This window comes from Hypomesus nipponensis, chromosome 23 (genome assembly GCF_054491055.1).
Source record: "Hypomesus nipponensis isolate SF chromosome 23, ASM5449105v1, whole genome shotgun sequence".
Lineage (NCBI taxonomy): Eukaryota > Metazoa > Chordata > Actinopteri > Osmeriformes > Osmeridae > Hypomesus > Hypomesus nipponensis.
The window spans coordinates 18,063,734-18,084,524 of NC_140383.1; the positions used below are offsets into that span (position 1 = coordinate 18,063,734).

The following is a 20,791-nucleotide window of genomic DNA, read 5'->3' on the forward strand; positions in this document are numbered from 1 at the left end:
TAAATTACTTTTGGAATTACTCTGTCTGAAAAGTAATTTAATTACTCAATAGGTAATGTAATGTATTACTTCTTACAATCCCTATAAACCTTGACTGGATAGACAACAGAAATGAAAGTCTTTCAATAAATAAATACAAGTCAAACTTGGAACAGTTTAGCCTTTTACCTTTCTAAAACATAGCCTACTAATACTTAACATTTTAGTAAAACGTGTAACCTTCTTTCATCTTTAGTTACCAAACAATATGTGCATAACACAAAAGCTTAACTTTAAGTTAAACATGACATCACAGGATTCTACACTACGCAGCACTAGCATCTCTTCCTGCAATCTAGTTTGCAATAATTTTTGTAAGCTCACCTTCAAACACTTTCTGCACTGGCGATGTAAATTCAAGTTTTGCCTGCTTAACAGGTGTTGCTGAGGTGTTATCTGTCGATGCCAAAGTATTTTCCTAGTCTGTGCAAACTTTCATGGCGATTAAAACCCTTTCTGATTCTGAGGAACTTTGTAGATCATTCTGGTGAATGATTATGTTTGCACTCTGTATGCACGCTATGAGACACCATACTAAGAAAAAGGTGCACATTCGTGTTTTGGTTTTCAGGCTCAGCGTATACCACTCCCGCCAAGTTCAAGGAGGTTTTCTGGAGGTTTTGTAAAACAAATAAAACCGGCTTGGATTTAAAGTAAAGACTCCCACAGTTATTTCAACAAACATGGATCACTCAAAACTGTTTGTCGATGCTGCCTTGTGAGGTGCTTCAGTAGGTTAGCCTACGTGTGCTAGCCGCAGCCGCGTATTGTTTTTTCTCCCCAGGACATTAATGTTCTTGTTAACCTGTGTCAAAAAGGTAAAGTACTTGGAATATTTCCACTTGGTAAAACAGCTAGAGCTACTTGCTTCCGCCGAGTCCGAAATCTTTAACTTCAAACCACTAGAGCCCGCACTTATGCAGCAAAAACTCGCGTCTCCCGTGCAAATGCACTACAGCTAACGATTTTAAAGAGGCAGCGTTCACTTTTACCCGAAAATGATACATTTAGATTTTAATTCAATATTAATTTATACAGAACTGTTTGACTAATTTACAGTAGGCATGTAACGCAAGTACATTACAAGTAACTGTAATTAAATTACTTAAAAATGAACAGTAATCCCTTACTTTACTTTTTCAGTGGATAAGCAATTTAATTACAGTAGCTAATTCGTTACTTAGTAACGCGTTAGACCCAACACTGGTCACTAAAAGATTCTGCAAACGTTGTGGAGCGTAGCATTGATACAAAGGAAATGTCCTATAATGGTTCCCTAAACGTTCCCAGAACGTCCTGAGAGGCACCGAACTAACGTCCTCTTACCCTTTAAAGAACTCCACAGAGACCAACATGGGACGTTCTGGGAACGTTACAAGGTGACGTCCTTTACACCAACGGGAACGTTCTGGGAACGTACAATTTCTAGCAGGGAACACAGGACCATGAAATAATTAATTAAATAGTGAAGTGATTACATATGTATTTCACATTAAATGAATTGGTATTTTAATGAATTCATTACACATTTAATAACAAATGTATGTATTTAATTCCAATGTTAATTAATTAATTACACATTTAAATCATTATTTTATGGTGTATTTATTTAATAAATTTGGGCACTTTTAGTGTTCCATAAACATGCTCTTTTAAGACGTTAAATGCACTACTGGCCTTCCATATGTAACTGTTTTGTCCTGCGACACCTTTAAACGTGAATCCTCCAGTTTCATTTGGTCCTTGGCGTTTCTTTGAGAGACACCCCAATTCGGTAGGTGGCAGTAACACGCCCCTCATTTTGGATGCCAACGTCAACACCAAAGAAAAAGAACCAATTCAGCCTTCCGTTCAAGCACATATCAACCTTGATGAATAGCAAATTGATTGCCTAATTCATTATGTCAGTAACAATTTTGAATGCCAACCGCAGGTATGTTTTAGCCGGTAGACTTAAACATATTGTACGATTAGCTAAGCAGTGAGCCCGAGTACCGGATGTTGTAAGCTGGCTTGCTAGTCAAGTAAAGTTAAACTACGTAAAAACAGTGTGTCTTTAGCTTGAACAACCTAGTCCAATACGTTTAGGTACAATTTAACTACCTATGATAATGTATAAGTTGTCATTTTTCAAATCTCCTCTTTAGACTGACCTACATCTGCATATTACAGAGAATTCGTGGTCGCATGGTAAGCATTCTTCCAGAACGTATACAAGCTAAAGTATTAGTGCAATTTAAATGGAAGGGTGTGGGACAATTGCGCTGTTGCATTTGCCTGTGTTGCAGGTGTTTGAACAAAGTGCAATATCCCTGGCCTAATCACTGTTGAAGACGTAATTAAACTTGTAATTGTATTTGTTTTCTTTGGAACAGATGCACAGTCAAGCTGGGCCAGAGGTTCTGATTGAGAGGGTGGGCACTGCAGGGATAATCACACTAAACCGACCAAAAGCTCTGAATGCACTGAACCTGTCTATGATCCGAATGATTTACCCACAACTTAAGGTGAGAAGGTTACACCAACTACTCTACCACAAAGCCATGGGCCAAATGTTAAAACGACCTCCTCCATTACTTAAAACTGACAGTATGTTGTCATGCTTTGAAAGGCATAAGAAACAGAAAATGGAAAATTGGATATTGTTTCAAACTATTTTACAGGTCCATATGCCCCTTCACATGTTTAGAATTTCATTTGAAAAATGAATTGTACATGCAAATTTAACTGAGTAGCCTACATTTGGCGCCCTAGGAAAGATCTATCACGGGGGACGAGTGTTGGGTTGCAAGTAACTTAACGCGTTATAACGCGTAAGTATAAGTAGGAAATAAGTATACTTATTTAATTGAATGAATCCGTTACTATTCCTTGTTCAAACAAGTAACGCATAATTTAATCTTTTAGTCGCGAGCCCTCACCAAGTCTAGGAAGGTTGAGGATACTTTTCGCTAGGTACACGAAAAAGTCTTAATCTCTAGACAGGTGGGTTCCCATTCGTTCTTTTGGTGAGCAGTCTCACAAGCCCAATTTACCCGCCGTCATTGAGCCGACCAGCTAAATAGTTATTTAAGACTTGCATGTACAGGCCTACGTAATGTCACGTTAAATAATGTATTGAACTCAAGCTTATGTGATGTGTTGCTGTATCGTTCAGTAGTTTAGGTTTAAGATTATATAACAGTAAGTAAAATAGTCTGGTACAGAACATAAGTGAACACCATTTTGCTACCATATAACTATAGCTTAGCTTCGTTTTGCTCCTAGATTCAAACCTAGCCCTGGTAAATTGTAGAGCTAGCTAACTACTAGACTTCTGCCTGGCATTTTACAACATTATTTATTGATTAAAATTGCAATGCAATTATTGCTTTTCATTATGGTGGATTATTACCTTCATCCGTTCTTGCTGTATAATGAGGATTGATCATGTTGTATGCCAGTGACACTGAATATTCAGTACAATATGTGCTATTGCTTAGGTCAACCCATTAAATGTGCCTTCTGGGCATAAGAGTGACCAAGGTGAATTGTCTTAGAAATAAAATACTTTTCCTAATGTAACGCAAAAGTAACTTAATGCCTTACACTCTACAGCAAGTAACTAAAAAACGTAACTAGTTACTTTACAAGGAATGTAACTAGCAACTGTAATTAGTTACTTTAAAAAGTAATGTTACCCAACAAATGGTGGGGACCTGTCATAGCATTAGCAGATTCAGCTTCTAGAAATGCAACTAGAGGATCGAGGCAGCATCCCGATCCTCTATTGGCAGCTTAATACTTGATTGAGCATTAAGGAGCACGAGTATTAACTAACGAAGCAAACCCGACTCATCAACAACCATACACGTTCCATCTTCTATGTAAATGTAAAATCTTATTGCACATACTTACATTTGTTTTTAATGTGTCTCATGCAGAAATGGCAGGTAGATGAAGAGGCAGCCATTGTCATTATTAAAGGAGCGGGTGGAAAGGCATTTTGTGCGGGTGGAGACATCAGGGGTAAGCAACAACATTTGTGACACTCGGTAAAAGGTTGACCATGTCGGCAATCTTCAATTTAAGCTAGCAGGGCTCCAGACTAACTTGTTTTTACTAGGTGCACTGTAGCCCCAACTGAAAATGTAAGGGCAGTGTGAAAGAATGTTAAGGCATATGTACAATGTATGTGGTTTTATCTATAAGCTCCTTTGTTCACGAAAGTCCTGAGACTAGTTTAAGTCAGGTCAAAAGGGGGAAGGTTGAGAGGTTGTAAAGGGTTAGCAGAAGGCTTTAGATGGCCTTCTATCTGTTGACCTAAGGTGCTGACTGCCCTGTGGGATAGGTTGCCCTTGGATGATGGGTGCAGGGGCGCAAAAAGTGGGTATGCGCTATATGCGGCGCATAGGGGCGCCGCACCATGGGGGCCCCAAAGCCATGGTAAAAATTAATAAATTTAAATATTAAATCTTTTTTGGGTATTTTCTATTTATAGCTGCTGTTGTGCGTTTCTGCATTTCCTCAATGTTATAAAACATTTTAGAACCGCTAGGGTAGGCGCCCCATCTCATAAGATAGAATTTTGACATCTAGAGGGGCGCCGTGAGCGCTGAGCGAGCAGTTACGAGTATTGAGTTGTTGTCTATGGAAAATGATGGACAGATCAAAACAGTTGTCGGGGGCTAAAAATAGAAAAAGAGACGGAAAAGTAGATGCATGTCAAGGGATGCAATAGTAGTAGTAAATAAGTGGATGGTTAAAGGCAACAGGTAGGATTTAAAGTGTGATGTTGGTGCTTGGAGGCTTGCAAATATTCATGTTAACAGACTAGCTAGCGTTTGCTAACACTGGGAATGTAGCAGCCAAATTTGGGTTTAAGGCTAGTTTAGAATATGCAAAACCGAGGTTGCTCAGCTGAAAAAATATAAGGTAGCATGTACAATAAATGACAAGAATCTGGAAAACATAATGCAATAACTCTGGTTTACATCAATCATGCACAGTGTGCAATCATGCATAGCTTTTCTACCAAACTTGGAGACTTGCAAATATTCATGTTAACAAACTGTTCAGACTAGCTAGTGTTTGCTATGGGAGTCAGTCAGTGTTTGCTATGGGAGTCAGGTGGCTGAGCGGTTAGGGAATCGGGCTAGTAATCTGAAGGTCGCCAGTTCGATTCCCGGGCCACACCAAATGACGTTGTGTCCTTGGGCAAGGCACTTCACCCTACTTGCCTCGGGGGAATGTCCCTGTACTTACTGTAAGTCGCTCTTGATAAGAGCGTCTGCTAAATGACTAAATGTAAATGTAAATGTTTGCTAACGTGAGCTAAAGTGGGGTTGCTTACAGATGAAGTCTGATTAGTTCTAATGCCAAATCGAAATAATTTAACATTTTTTGTTATAGGCTAAGCTAATCTTGCCATTGCAAATGAAAGATTTCTGTATCAAAACCCTGCATGTGGGAAATATAACAATTAGCCTATATCTGACAGTGGGGACGTAGTAAACAAATCAGAACGCAAATTTAAACATCCGCAAAGCATATGCTCGAATGCCATCAATGATGATTTATTTGTAATGAAAATAAAGTACATGAAAAAAAAATAGGCTACAATAATGTGGTTGCCAGGGGTGATGATCAGGTTACCACTTGTCACAATATGGTTGCCACAATTTGTCGAGCCCTGAATATACCTATGCTATATATACATATATAATTATTTATAATTATGGTAGGCCTACAGTGACTGATATACTTTAAAATAAACCTTCATTATTTAAAGCATATACATGATGATGTCCGGAACACTTTAAAAAAATTTTTTTGCCAAAATTGTTGCTGCACACCCCTCTGACACTGGGTAGTTGCACCCCTGGATGGGTGGAGCATCTTAAATGGCCTTCCATCTATACGATGGAGATTAATTCAACCAGGGGAGTATATCTGGAGACATGAAATCTGGGGTGACTTACGGGTTAATGGTTTTTGGATTGGTTAACTAACTGAGGCTTATGACTCCCTGACCTAGAGAGGATCTTTGGATATCAGGACCTGGTTTCGGCTGTCACTACATTGTATTCTTTAAGGGAGTAAGCCAATCACAGAAGAGACATGGGACAGCTACATTGATAGATAAGGCTGTGTATATGATGTTCAGCACCACTCTTGTCAAACGACTATTATAGATGTCCGTTATGACAAGTTGCAGAGCGCTCTGTTTGCTAATGTACCGTACAAACTAAATAAATTGTATTAACCCGACATCTTGACTATTCAAAGTACACAGTATCATATATAATTTTAATCACAGCAGAACATTTTGGGGCGTACACCTTCAATAAAATGACCACATGGAGTTGCCAATTTCTAATAAAACGTACTTACTCGTATTTGATTTCTCATTTTTATTAAGGCTCTATTTAGATATTGCATTTCCTCTTTTTAATCTGTATGACCTCAAAACATATTTGGGAGTGTAGCAGACTGCTTGTACATAATTCACTGGACAGGTTACGTTTACATTTAGTCATTTAGCAGACGCTCTTATCCAGAGCGACTTACAGTAAGTACAGGCACATCCTCCCCGAGGCAAGTAGGGTGAAGTGCCTTGCCCAAGGACACAACGTCGTTTTGCACGGCCGGAAATCGAACCTACAACCTTCTGATTAATAGCCCGACTCCCTAACCGCTCAGCCATCTGACCCCCAAGTGGACAGGTTCAAGTGGACACTGCACCTTTTAAGGTCTGGGCTACTATGTGGGTAGCTAGCTATGTTTTCTGTTCAAAAAGGATTGTATTTGTAGGCCTACTTGAGTAAGACGCACAAAGCTGTGTGCCAAAAGGGAGAAGTTTGCCGACCTCCTGTCTTTCCAACTCCTTATACGAGCATTTGTGCGAGTGCAAATGACTGTTGTGGCACAACGTTTTCATTTCTCTACAAAATGCTTGCTAATTGCACAGTAGTATATGCCTGCTGTGAGCTGTAACAGGTTGGCTGTTTATCAATCCACGTTTTTTTCCGTTCTTGCAAACTTGTTTGTCGCATTTTTCATTTCCCAAGCTCCAATCCAAAGGACAGAAGTCACCAAGGCTCTGTTGGAAAACTTAGACAGCTGTCTTAATCCTTGATGTCTTACTAGACAGGTATCTAACGAGACAGCTCTCTTCAGGTTAAGGTATCTTAAAAACCGTTGTTTTCGAACAGCCTATTAAGACAGGATGTACGTCATTGCGCTGCGTGTAATTATGTGCTCGCACTAGCGCGCTTTGTCAGACGGCAGTCAATTGCATTGAGTTTATTGTCACACTAAGTCAAGTTAAGCAGTATTTAAACTTGTGTTAGATATAGGCTCAATAGCTCATTGTGAGAATGCTGTTAAGCATTCTCACAATGAGCAGCCCGCAGCTAAACTAGTATCGGAGATAGACCCTACCTCGGGCTGGTCTGGATGTAAATTCGGGGGCGTGACAAAGATACAGACCAGAGCCAATAAGAGGGCGATCACCGGTCCGACGTAGGACCGGTAGCTTTGTTGAAAAGCTAGCTTTTTACAGCCAAATTTTTTCTTTTTGAGATTTGAACAGGAAAGAGGTGTCAATGGACCTTGATATTCACGGTATGTTCATTTTACCCACCGAACTGTCGTTATTCAACTATGACAAGGTAAAATCAGTTTTGCAGTCAATTGCCCCTTTAATAATACTGAATGCAATTATATAATTCTAAATCGACATTGGTTGAAAACATATTATACATTATTACGATGTAATTGCGACAATTACATGTACAATTAGAGAGGTAGCTGACTTCACCACTCGCAAATTCGCCTTTCATCACCGCCTTAAAAACTGGCGTCTTCCCAGATGCCTTCAAAACAGCTGTTGTAAAGCCCCTATTAAAGAAACCCACATTGGATAACAGTCTACTTGCAAAGTACTGGAAAAGATAGTTTTAGTCCAATTAAATTATTTTCTTGAAGAAAATAACAATCTGGAAGTCTCACAGTCAGGTTTCAGAAAATATCACAGTACTCAAACTGCTCTCACCAAAATAATTAGCGACCTCAGACTAAACTCTGATGCAAATAAAGTCTTTATTCTTATCCTGTTAGATCTCAGTGCAGCATTTGATACCATTGATTACGACATCCTAATCAATTGACTGGAAAAGCTTATTGGGTTCACAGATAGTGTACTGAACTGGATGAAATCAAACATCACAGGAAGGAAGTTTTATGTTAGTTTAGGAGAACATAGGTCTAAGAAACATGAGAACTGCTACGGGGTTGCTCAAGGAAGCTGCGTTGGTCCATTACTTTTTTCTCTTTATATGTTACCACTCGGTGACATAATCAGAGAACACAACATGAATTTCCATAGCTATGCGGATGACACACAACTATATCCACTGAACCCAACGATGCAACGGCCATCAATTCCATTACCAGCTGCAAGTTGGCAATAAACAAATGGATGAATGATAACTTTCTTAAATTAAATGAAGACAAAACCGAAGTCCTATTATGTGGCCCCAAATCCAAAAGAGAGATGCTTACTAAGAATCTAGGAGGCTTAACCCCCTGGCTTAAACCAGAGGTGACAAGTCTCGGTGTAATCCTGGACTCAGATTTAAATTTCAAGTCTCACATTAATAAAGTGACCAAAACTGCTTTCTTTCACCTGAGGAATATAGCAAAGGTATGACCATTCATAAACCGAAATGATGCAGAGAAGTTAATGCATGCTTTTATATCCAGCCGGCTGGACTACTGTAACGCATTTTTTGCTGGTCTTCCCAAGAAAACCACTGAAAGACTACAGCTCATTCAAAATTCTGCAGCTAGATTATTAACCAAAACTAAAAGGAGAGAACACATTAGTCCTGTCCTAGCTACTTTACACTGGCTCCCTGTTACCTTCAGAATTGACTTTAAGGTCCTATTCCTCACATACAAAGCTCTACACGGACAAGAACCTAGCTACATTGCTTACTCTCTTATAAACTACAAACCAGCTAGAACACTGCGATCTTCAAATGCAGGCCTATTAGAGGTCACCGGAAGCAGTCATAAGAAGGTTGGTGATGCAGCCTTTGCCAATTACGCCCCAAAACAATGGAACAAATTACTATATTATTATATTAGGAAAGCAAAAACGCTATACATTTTTAAAAGACAGCTTAAAACCTACCTTTTTACCAAAGCATTTAACTAACTTTTATCTCAGAAGGGTTTTACACATTTTAGTAGTTTTATTATTGTTCTTATAGATTTGCTTTGTATTCCCGCAAAGATTGCGGCTTGTTGGACTTGCACTATTGCTTATGTGTTACATTTTAGCTATTTTATCTAATGTGCTATATAAATAAAGTCTCACTTACTTCATCAGCCCCAAATTCGCGTACAACAGATTTGTTCTGCTGGCGAATGCTTTCTGCACAGCTTTCAGTTTGAAAGCTAGTGAAAGAACGTTTCGGCATGCTACTTCAGATTTTTACACTAGACCAGGGGTCCCCAAACTTTTCTGCAAGGGCCAGATAATCTTCTTTAATGTGGGGCCGGGTCGGTCTGTAAAATGTTGACTCCATGGATCCATGGAGTCAACATTTTATATTTGGTTGCCTGTCGTAGTATAGCACATTTATATTGTATTAATATTTTTATCTCTAAATATTTGGGGAGACATTTTGACCAGATTTGAATATTGGGGGGGGATGTGTCCCCCCCGATATATATTATGATTATGGCCTTGGGCCGGAGTGACTACCAGTATTATTGTGGAGATTTTATTATGATTTTAAATGTATTCATCATGCTAGATTAGTTTATTATTTTGTTATGCACCATACATCCGTACATGTCAAGGGATATATAGCCTATTAAAAGAGCATTATTACTATCGTAATTACCTTTTTTCATATTAATTGCTATTGAAATCAAAACATTTACTTACTTATGCATATTAATCAATTGTTCAGAGGCCCGGTCCAAATCCGCGGGCCGTAGTTTGGGGACCCCTGCACTAGGCTTTGTGTTTGACCTCCATGTCTATTATTTGTTTGTCTATGGCCACACTGCAGCTGCAATACACAAAATCTCTCTTGCTAATTAAACGCTGCCCTCTAATAAATACTGCACTAAAAATGATCATTGTGGAATAAATGCCCCAGCATTTAATCAAAGAAATACGCTACTTAATAATGTATCTTCACAACAGTGATAAATGGTTTTGTTAGTACATTACAATAATTTGGATACCAAGGTTGGCTGACGTATCGTAATGTGAAAGGAAGTTACATTACAACATACAATTAAATCAAGAGTATAAAAGGGAAAGGCATACACTATCACACATCAATTCCAATCATCCTTGTAGTGTCCATGAACATTGTGGTCCTTGTGAAAATGTTTTGTACATCCATAATGGTCAGCTTTGGACACATTTCTCTTTCCTGGTTTACTCTGGTGTAGAGGAGCAAAGGTTGAGGGAGATTGGCCATTTGGCTACCTTTCCTCCCCCCCTGGGAGAAGGAGACTACTATACTTGAGGGAGTCTAGTATCAACCCTTTAAAGCTCCTCCTGAGAGATAAAGGTAATATAATGCAAAGTTGGGGATCTTTTGGTGATATGTGTGTTTTACTGAGGTGAAAACATGTGTGTTTTACTGAGGTGATCAGGTTGGCATTGTGTTGGTTGGTTGACGCTGTGCTACAGCATGATAGTTTTAAAGCTATTTTCAAAGGGTTTTCTTTCTGGATCAAATGCTGGCTAGGTAACTAACAGCAAGAATGTAGATAAGTGAATTTAATGCTAGATTTAGTAAATGTGTTTATTTACTATGTGGATGCGCGGTAATGTCTCTAATGCAACTGTGAAAAGGTTTGATCAACTAACCAACATCTTATAATCACTGGCTGCATCGTGGGCACGGGTATCATGAACACTGTACTAGCACTAAATGTTAATGAGTCTCTGGGTGTTCTGCTGAATTAGGATGTTATTTGTATTCTAGCTGTCACAGAAGCAGGAAAGGTTGGAGATCCTCTCGCACAGGATTTCTTCCGCGAGGAATACATTCTGAACCATGCAATTGGTAGGTAACATTTACCTATATCTCAAGATTTGTCAAACAACCCAGAGAAAAGCATATTTTTTCAGAAACACTACCTTGTCAAACATTTCCATTTATTTTCTTAAAAAAAGGGTACTCATATTGCAACTGTGAAAAGTGAATGATTCATCTATTTATGTGTGATTCATCTATTTATGTGTCATCTATATATGTGCTGTATAGATGGACAAATTATCTACATTTAACGCCACATTTTCAGGAACTTTACAGAAACCATATGTGGCCCTTATTGATGGAATCACTATGGGAGGGGTAAGTATTTTTGTTATTGTCCAATCTGTTTGCAATGTGATTTTTTTTTCATTGCACATTTAGGTTGTTTTCATGCAGTTTTGTCTAGATAACAATTTAACAGGGTTAAGGTGTTGCTCAACATGTATTTGCATTTGAAATAACGTAGCTATCTCAAATGATCTAGGTTAATTATTGTAATTTCTACTGACAATTACCAAGTACTACCATTACTATCACTGTTAAACACAGTACATCGTAGTTGTACTGAAAAGTATTTGAGAAGTTCTCATTTTTTACCACTAGGCGGTAGGTTTACCAAGTTCCTGGCTATTTTGCAAAGTTCATATTTTGCGGTTTCCTTTTTATAATTTTTCTAATATAAAAAAGAGTGCAGTGTTCGCACCAGCATTTCAACATTTCCAAAAACAATCCCCATCTTTCATGTGCTTCTACGGCATCATGGGAACTCCTCCCAGCCCCGTCAATCTGATTGGTCCCAGCCCCTTCACTATGATTGGTTTTCTTGTCATCCCTTTCCCCCTCACTGTGACACACTCCAGGGGCCTCATGTATAAACGTTGCGTACGCACAAAAAGCTTGCGTACGCTGGTTTTCACTCACACTTTGTGATGTACAAAGATTTACTTGACGTGAGAATGTGCGGGCCGTCACGGAAACTTTTGAGCAGACGTGAGAATGTGCAGACCATACGCAGTCTTGTCTGGCTCTGTAGGCTAACATGCTGAGACTCACCAAACATTACAAATAAAGTTTCCACTAGTACGTTTATGACGTTGACTATTCAAAAACATTAAACTAAAAGTTTGATCATTAATGTGGATAACCACATCAAAATGCCAAACCCAAAACGGGAAATGCTATATAGCCTTCTGTTTATACCACCACAAATTCTGTTAAACTTGAGGCTGTCAAACGAATGACAAAATCACTCAGGAAATGCATGTCACGCTAACCCTATAGCTGCCATGCTGTTACGATGCGCCACCACTCGTTTCTTCATTTTAAGTTTTATATCGGACCATTTCTTAATTTCTGTCATGGTCCGGTTCTCTGAACCCACAGCATTGATGGCCCTATAATAATAATAATTTTATTTGTAATGCACTTTACATTTAGCTAAATCTCAAAGTGCTGCAGGTTAAAAACAAGTAAGGGCGCAAATAGTGACAGTTTTCAACTCTGCCGACTTTCTTTTGTCACTAATACCTGATGACAGGCCGCCAAACAGGACACATTTTCTCGCCTCCATCTCTGTTGTCAGAACCTCGATCTCACAGTCCCCGTATTTCTTCAAATAAACTCTGCGGCGTTTAACATTCATTTTTGGTCCGGCGTTTCTTCGAGGAAGGCGTTTATTTGAAGAAATACGGTAATTCAGATAAATAAATGACCTCAGGAGCGCATTTATAGTACAGCTGCATATTAATTTATGGGAGGAGGCAAGGCGGGGTCAGTGGTTCGTTCACGTGCGGTCAATTTCACGTTGATTGTGATTTATAAAGGAAAGGTGCGCAGAATCTGGTGTACGACCGGTTTTATACATGTGAATATTTCTGTGCGTAGGTACTTTTTGAGTTTTGGCCGTACGCCATCTTCTGGTATGAAAGCTGCGCAATCCTTTATACATGAGGCCCCAGGACCCACACAGAGGATTTCTCACCACCCCATTTTTCAACACTATCAACTAGGGCTGTCCCCGACTAAGATTTTCTTTGGTCGACCAAGACTCGACTAAAACGTCTGAAAATTGACTAATCACTTTTTTCACCCCCCAAAAAAATTGCAAACATTTTTGCGATCTGACTCAATGGCTATTGGACATTGCAGATTCAGCCTTTAATAGCCTACTAATAATAAGTATCACCAGCCCTGTTGTAACTGAATGCGGATGGTATTTAGTATATCTTACAATGTACTACAAATACAAAATATTGTTTGTTTAACATGCAAATCATCAGTGCGCCCTTATCACTGCCTGAAAACTTACGTAGAAGCCGAGTGAGGAACGGTGCAACAGAGAAATATTTTGTTGTCTTGGCCGGAGAAGATAATGTCATACGATTTGGATGTGATTCTTATAATAGGCATATTCATTTTTCAACCCAGCGCGTTAGCATGAGCGAAGTAGGGCTAGGCCAACTTACATTTTTCAGGTGGTAGGCTACATCATATTCAACGTCGAACTATGAAAAATAAACCGTTGTTGGCAGAGTTTGCATTCAACGTTTTTAGAGTCACCCGGTACTTTGTAAATGTACTTTAATGAAATGCTGCCATACCACTGATTTCTTTGCGATTTTGACTAATAATACCGACAAAGTAGGCTATGGCAGAGTTTGTGATTCTGCAGCCAATTGTGCTCGTGCCGTGTGTAAAATACCAAAACAAAACAAAGCGCAGATTAACAGAAGGGAAAACAGTAACACCTTTTGTTTTAAATTATATATTTTTAGGGTTGCTTTATTTGTCTTAAATAATATAATCTACAATTTCTGTAGAACATTTCGTTAATTCAGCAATGATGACACAAGCGGGAATCAGAACTCACACTGCCATACGGCAGCTCGGCTAAAAAAAATCTTAGTTGACCAAGAGCATATCGACCAGAAAATCGACTAATTGACCAAGTGGGGACAGCCCTACTATCAACAACAGGCCAGTGTCCTCCAAGGCATTTGGCAGAACAAATAAATTGCTCATATGCCAGGAATCTGTGTTTGTGTGTGCAGTGAGTTTCCTACAAATATCTTGAGAACCGGGCACTTGCCAAAGTTGATATTTTGCAGGTGTCCTTTTTATAATCCAACTGAGTGCACTACCATGATTTAAGTAATGTGATTAACAAAAGGCATTCACATTGAAATGAATCTAAGCAATTAATGCACTGGAGTTCGTAGTGAGGAAAATAGGGAAATGTTATTTAGAAGCAAATTCACTTTTACAATTGATAATCAGCTGCTTTCACATGGGTTGGTTGGCTAGCTAACAGAATGACAATATATAGTGGATATACTTTCAGTGAATGTTTTTGCATAAATTAATGTGTTTACTGATGTAAAAATTGCCTGCACACTGCAAATGTACACAAGCGCTGTGGTGAATGGTGAATTAGGCCTACAATTACAACAACTGGCTAAACCATTGTGTATGTAATGACTTTGGTTATGAACTAAAGGTCTAGATGTTTGTGGTGGTAAGACAATTTAACAGAGAACCAATATAGTACATTTTGATAAACATAACATAAGCAATTTATAACGTAGGAAACGGATGAAGGCTTCATAACCATATACATGTATGTAGGTTACAACATCTTTAAATTTTATGAGAATAGATGTGGAGGGTGTGGAGGTTGGTTAGGGTTGACTGTGGAGTACTTCAGAGATGAGAGAATTTCTATTGTGATCTGAGAAATATAGGTACTAAAACCACTGAGAAGAACTATCATCATCAGCTGCATCACAGGCACTGTATTATCTATCTATAATTCTAGAAATCTGTGTGTCACTGACATCATCGCAGGCACTGTGCCCTATTTATAATTCCAGGAATCTGTGTGCCACAGACATCATCGTGAGCATTGTGCTCTATCTATAATTCCAGGAATCTGTGTTAGTGCGCCACCCAATTTTATCACGGGCACTATGCACTATCTATAGTTAAAGGAATCCGTATGTGTTTTTCACTGACATCTTAATCACTGCATCACAGACACATCACAGGCACTGTGCACTAGTGTAATAATGCCATATTAGATAACATTTTTTATTCACAAAGACACATTGGTCAGACATGTATCCCAAACATGGGAATCCAGATTATAAATTGATCGGACCTACTGTTCATAAAAAGAAAATATTTTGTCGTTTTGGACCGAAATCTGAAATCCCAATGGCAGCCGTAATGGGTCCCAATTAGCGTTGCTTTCGTCAACGAAAATTATGACTAAATATGGTCGTCAACGAACCTTTATCAAGTGACGAAAATGAGACGAGACGCAGCGTAAATGCTGGTCATGTGACAATGACTATAATTAAATGTAGAATGCAATATTGTTGACAAATGTCTTTTACAAAATAAAAACGAGACGAAATGTTAACGTTATTTTGTCTCTTTTTAAATTATTATTAGCTAACTCAGGAGGCTGTGCTTAATGTCTCATTTTGACGTTAGCTTTCGACGTTAGCTTTAAAAGCCTCGGTTGGTCGGTGTGCTGTGTTTGCTTTGTTAGTATGTTCAGTGTTATATTCAGTGTTATGACAGAATATCCTAAGTTCTCTAACCAGGGGCCAGTTGCATAAAAATTGACCTTATGAACTTAATGAACTTAAATGTCAGTATAAGTCCGACTTGCCATATACACTTCAATTTACCCGTTGCATAAAGCTTTACCATGAGTGACTAACGTAAGACTGACTTACACTGTCACGTTATGTGACTTTCTGAAAATGTGTGTCTGTTAGAAGAATTAACATTGAAAAGGTTGTGTGATGAGTAGTATTAATTAACTTAATGGGAATCAGAAGCGACACCAAGTATGGGAGAAAATAACCTGAAAAGTAAATAGCATTAATCCAACGGTGATTAGAACCGTTAAAGATGTTTAGAAACGGTTTAAGAACATGGTTCAAGAGTCAGAAAAGGACATTTAGAAACGAAAAAAATACAGCAACTGGAGGAGGACCTCCCCAAAAGCTCAAAAAGACTACTGAACTCATCATTGAGATTTAAGGCAATGAGTCACCCATGTTTTGGGGGACAACGCCTGATACCACGCCTGATACCACGCCTGATACCACGCCTGATACCACGCCTGATACCACGCCTGATACCACGCCTGATACCACGCCTGATACCACGCCTGATACCACGCCTGATACCACGCCTGATACCACGCCTGATACCACGCCTGATACCACGCCTGATACCACGCCTGATACCACGCCTGATACATTTACATTTAGTCATTTAGCAGACGCTCTTATCCAGAGCGACTTACAGTTAGTACAGGGACATTCCCCCCAAGGCAAGTAGGGTGCCTTGCCCAAGGACACAACGTCATTTGGCACAGTGGGGAATCGATCTGGCAACCTTCTGATTACGAGCCCGACTCCCTCACCGCTTAGCCATCTGATACAAGGCCTGATACAAGGCCTGATACAAGGCCTGATACAAGGCCTGATACAAGGCCTGATACAAGGCCTGATACAAGGCCTGATACAAGGCCTGATACAAGGCCTGATACAAGGCCTGATACAAGGCCTGATACAAGGCCTGATACACATAGCTAGCTCTACAGTATTTCACAATAGTTTTGTTGTTAATGTTTGTTAAGAGGGCAACTTATGTTACGATGTAAGCAACTGTGAGGCTGCGACACTTGCGGGGGTGTAGACGTGCTAGCTAGCTGGAAAGGAGAGCTAACGTTTCAACACAACGACTGTCATATAGCGAGGTAGATGTTAAATACGGACATAAACTTCTTGTTAAGTGTTTACTTGTGCGTTTTATTTATGTTTAGCTCCTGACAATGAGGACATTGCCACTGGCAGCACTCACGCCCCAATGGCCAAGGATGCAACAGCTGTCCCAAAAGTGACCTTGTACATGGTCCTGGAGCAGCAGTACAGGAATCTTGAAGTGGAGCATATCAAATTAAAACTTGAAATTGAAAAACTGGAATTGGAAAAACAAAAACTGAACTTGGAAATCCATAGACTATCACACTGAATGAAAAAAGTGTAGCCTGTATCTGCTAAATGACTAAATGACTAAATGTTAACATTCTAATTCAACACAAAAAAAAGTAAAAAAAAACAAACTTATTAATACAGAGCGATACTTATTATCCAGAACGACTTACATTAAGTACAGGGACTCTCCCTGAGGCAAGTAGGGTGAAGTGCCTTGCCCTAGGACACAACGTCATTTGGCACGGCCGGAAATCGAACCAACAACCTTCTGATTAATAGCCCGACTCCCCTGCTCAGCCATCTGACCCCCTACACACTTGCAAAGCTGTAGGAACGCTATGGTTTCTTGCAGTTCCAGGGATTATGCGATCCTCAAGTTTTCCAGCTAGCAGAAGGATAATTTCTTTAGGAAACCGAAACCACTCGATTAGTTCAGGATCAGAGTATATTTCTAATGGGTTGCTTCTATCCTTGAAGACTCTCTCTTCTTAGGGCTCTTTCCAAAAAACATATATTTTCCATCTTCTAGTACTAAGACAGCTAGCTACACTCTCACCAAGGTAAAAGTTGCTCCTTTCTTGTCCTTTTCAGTTGAAAAAATTATGCCTTCTAACAGATTGTTGCCATAGCAACTCAGCCCTTACTTCTAGGTTTAGCCAGGGGGGAGAGGTGGCTAACTTTTCTACCTCAAATTAAGTCAGTCTTACTATTTATGCAACAGATAGGCTTAATTAAACTAGTCTTACCTGACAATTTAAGACAGTCTAAGGCTAAGACTAGTCTTAAACTAAGTTCATGCAACTGGTCCCAGGGACGAGAACTCCTCAACATCAGCGAAACAACTCCAGCTGATTTTCATCCCACTTTTCTGCTTCCTATAGTAGAATTAGCTGACATTATCGTCAAAGCCATTCTCGGCTTTGCCCTTGCAGTGAAGCGTTGTAGGAAAGGCAAACGTGCCTGTGCTCTGGTGCGACTTTGTTGCCGTGGAGTTCGTACACTGCTACCTGGGATATTTCTCTTTAACGTGTTTTCGCTGAGCTGGATGAACTTCAGCTGCTAGTAGGAAAAACAGACTTTCACTCATACATTTTGTGCTTTATGGTTATATGAACTGATCACAGACTCTGTTACAACTGACAGGTTTTAAGCTGCTGAGAGCGGATTGTGAAGGCAGTAACTTGTGGCAAAACAAAAGGCGGTGGTAATTGTTTTTACACCAACAGTGGCTGACAAGATTTGACAGTGATTCTGCAGCACTGTTCTCCTGATCTGGAAGAATTTATGAATAGCAAACGGATCGGTCGTAGCTTTGGAGGATCTCCGACAGCTTAGGTTGGACATGGAGGAAGCGTTCAGTGACAGATCCAGATTTAAGGAGTTGAAGAACAGGTTTAGCAAGGCGGTGAGAGAGGCTAAACGACTGTACTCTGAGAGACTAAAACATCAGTTCCCATCTAATGACTCTGCTTCTGTCTGGAGAGGGCTCAGGCAGATCACCAACTACAAGCCCAGAGCCCCCCACTCCATCAATGACTCTCGTCTGGCCGACAGCCTGAACGAGTTCTACTGTTGAATTGAAAGACAGTTGGACTGTCTTGACCCACACCTATCCACCCCAGAGCCCCCCACCACCACCACAGAGACGACTCTCCATTCAGAAGGGAGAAGTTAACAGACCTTTTATGAGGCAGAACCCCCGCAAACCAGCTGCGCTGGACACTGTCACTCCATCCACCCTACAGAGCAATTCTGCCCTACAAAGCCAAAAGACCGTAACTCGCCGAAGTGTAGAACTGAGAAAAACGACTTCAACGTTTTTGCACTTTCAAAGTAGTTGTCCTGCCAAATGCATTTTAGGTAGGACACTGGAAATCTAGCAGTTTGATGTTTTAGTGATTACACATTATCTAAACTAGACATTTTTGAAATTGTTGATCTTAAACTGCACTTTTGACCCATATTTTGAAGTTACAGTAGTATACCATAGTCTATCATAAGTGGTCATGCCAAGGCAAAATACAGTAACTTCCGTTTCTTTGCTCATTTAGTTGCTTATCACGATATAAACTCTGTATTTTATAAGCCAATGTAACATACACGTGGATACCTGTCACAAGACTCACAAGACGAGTGTTTTTGATTTAACTGCCAGGGTAAGATACTTACAAACGACTCATGTTTGGGATGTTTGGTGTTGAATGCCAGCGAGTAGGCTAAGCTAATGCTAGATGTGTTTATTGTTGCTAGGTTACGTATTAGTTCAATTGAAACCATAACTCCATTTGAACGTTTTGGAGTGCCGCAAAACAAAGGCAAAGAACCGTAACTGATGTTATGGCATTCTGCATTGGATTTCCAAAGCCAAAGCAGGCTTTTGGAAGGTATGGTGAAGACAACAACCTTATTTTCTCTGAAAAACAGACGAGTTCATTTAAGATATTTGGCCACATGATAAAGCAGACCTTAACTGTTCCGAAAATGAAAAAAAATCATTTGACAAAATTGAAGTTTGCCTCTGCCTTTGCACGGCAGAATTGCCCTGACCTCTGTGGTAATCAAGTCTTTTCAGTGCCTGATGCTGGCACACCTCAAATCCATCATGGTCCCTCTTCTGGACCCCCTGCAGTTTGCCTACAGAGCCAACAGGTGTGTAGAGGACTCGGTACACATGGCCCTCCACTTCACCCTCCAGCACCTGGACTCCCCCGCACCCTATGCCAGGATCCTGTTTGTGGACTTCAGCTCTGCTTTCAACACCATTATCTCGGCTCTGCTTCAGGACAAGCTCTCCCAGATGAACATGCTAGACTCCACCTACAGATGGATCACTGACTTTCCTGTCTGACAGGAAGCAGTGCAGACTCCCGGTCAATTAGCACTGGATATCTTCAGGCCTGCATCCATAGTCTTAGCACCATTCAGAATTGTTTGTACGTTTTTCAACATACAAAACGGAATGTCATCCCCAAGACAATTCCCATCATTATCAAAGTCCAAATTGCTAATCTTCTCATAGAAAATGTTGCCTTGTTGATCAAAACGGCAACCTCAACGCACTGTACTATAGGGACAGCGCGGAGTTTTCCTTATTTTGACATCATCAAACAAAGTGCACGCTTGACTCACGTGTACCATGCTATCTCCTTGTTTATCACCTCTGAAACTAGCCAGGAATGACCCCGTTCACCTCGGGTCATTTTACAGGACTTAACGTGTCAAATCGGTCACCACAATCCAGTCTCCTTAGGTCAGACCTCTCACTGGATTGAGACAGCATCTCTCTTCTGTCTGTGAATTTCAGAACAAGTAGACTACACAGTAATTACAATTACATTCTCACAGAGGTCAGTTGAAAGCAACTGACTCGTCGTTGGTCCATACCTAAGTCTTTACAACATTTTGTTAACTCAATAAAGTTCATGTACAAGAACTGTACAAGAAATATACAAAACTTTAGTCATTTAGCAGACGCTCTTATCCAGAGCGACTTACAGTAAGTACAGGGCAATTCCCCCAGAGGCAAGTAGGGTGAAGTGCCTTGCCCAAGGACACAATTTCAACCTTCCGAGTAATAGCCCGATTCCCTAACCACTCAACCATCTGACTCCCCCATGTACCATCATAACTGTCCGTTATTGGTCAATTCCTTTGACCGAGAGACATTGAGAGACATCAAGTCTG

At 39.9% G+C, this 20,791-nt stretch overlaps 1 protein-coding gene across 1 annotated transcript in view; it reads left to right on the forward strand.

The window, feature by feature from the left end:
* Window positions 1-1,834: 1,834 nt before the first annotated feature.
* The window catches only part of hibch (3-hydroxyisobutyryl-CoA hydrolase), a 107,546-nt gene continuing 88,589 nt past the window's right edge, over window positions 1,835-20,791 (forward strand). Inside the window, exons 1-6 of the mRNA XM_084689869.1 lie at window positions 1,835-1,972; window positions 2,187-2,229; window positions 2,415-2,546; window positions 3,963-4,047; window positions 11,040-11,120; window positions 11,359-11,411. Coding sequence (XP_084545995.1) covers window positions 1,941-1,972; window positions 2,187-2,229; window positions 2,415-2,546; window positions 3,963-4,047; window positions 11,040-11,120; window positions 11,359-11,411 — 426 coding nt within the window. The 5' untranslated portion in view covers window positions 1,835-1,940. The remainder of the gene's footprint in view (window positions 1,973-2,186; window positions 2,230-2,414; window positions 2,547-3,962; window positions 4,048-11,039; window positions 11,121-11,358; window positions 11,412-20,791) is intronic.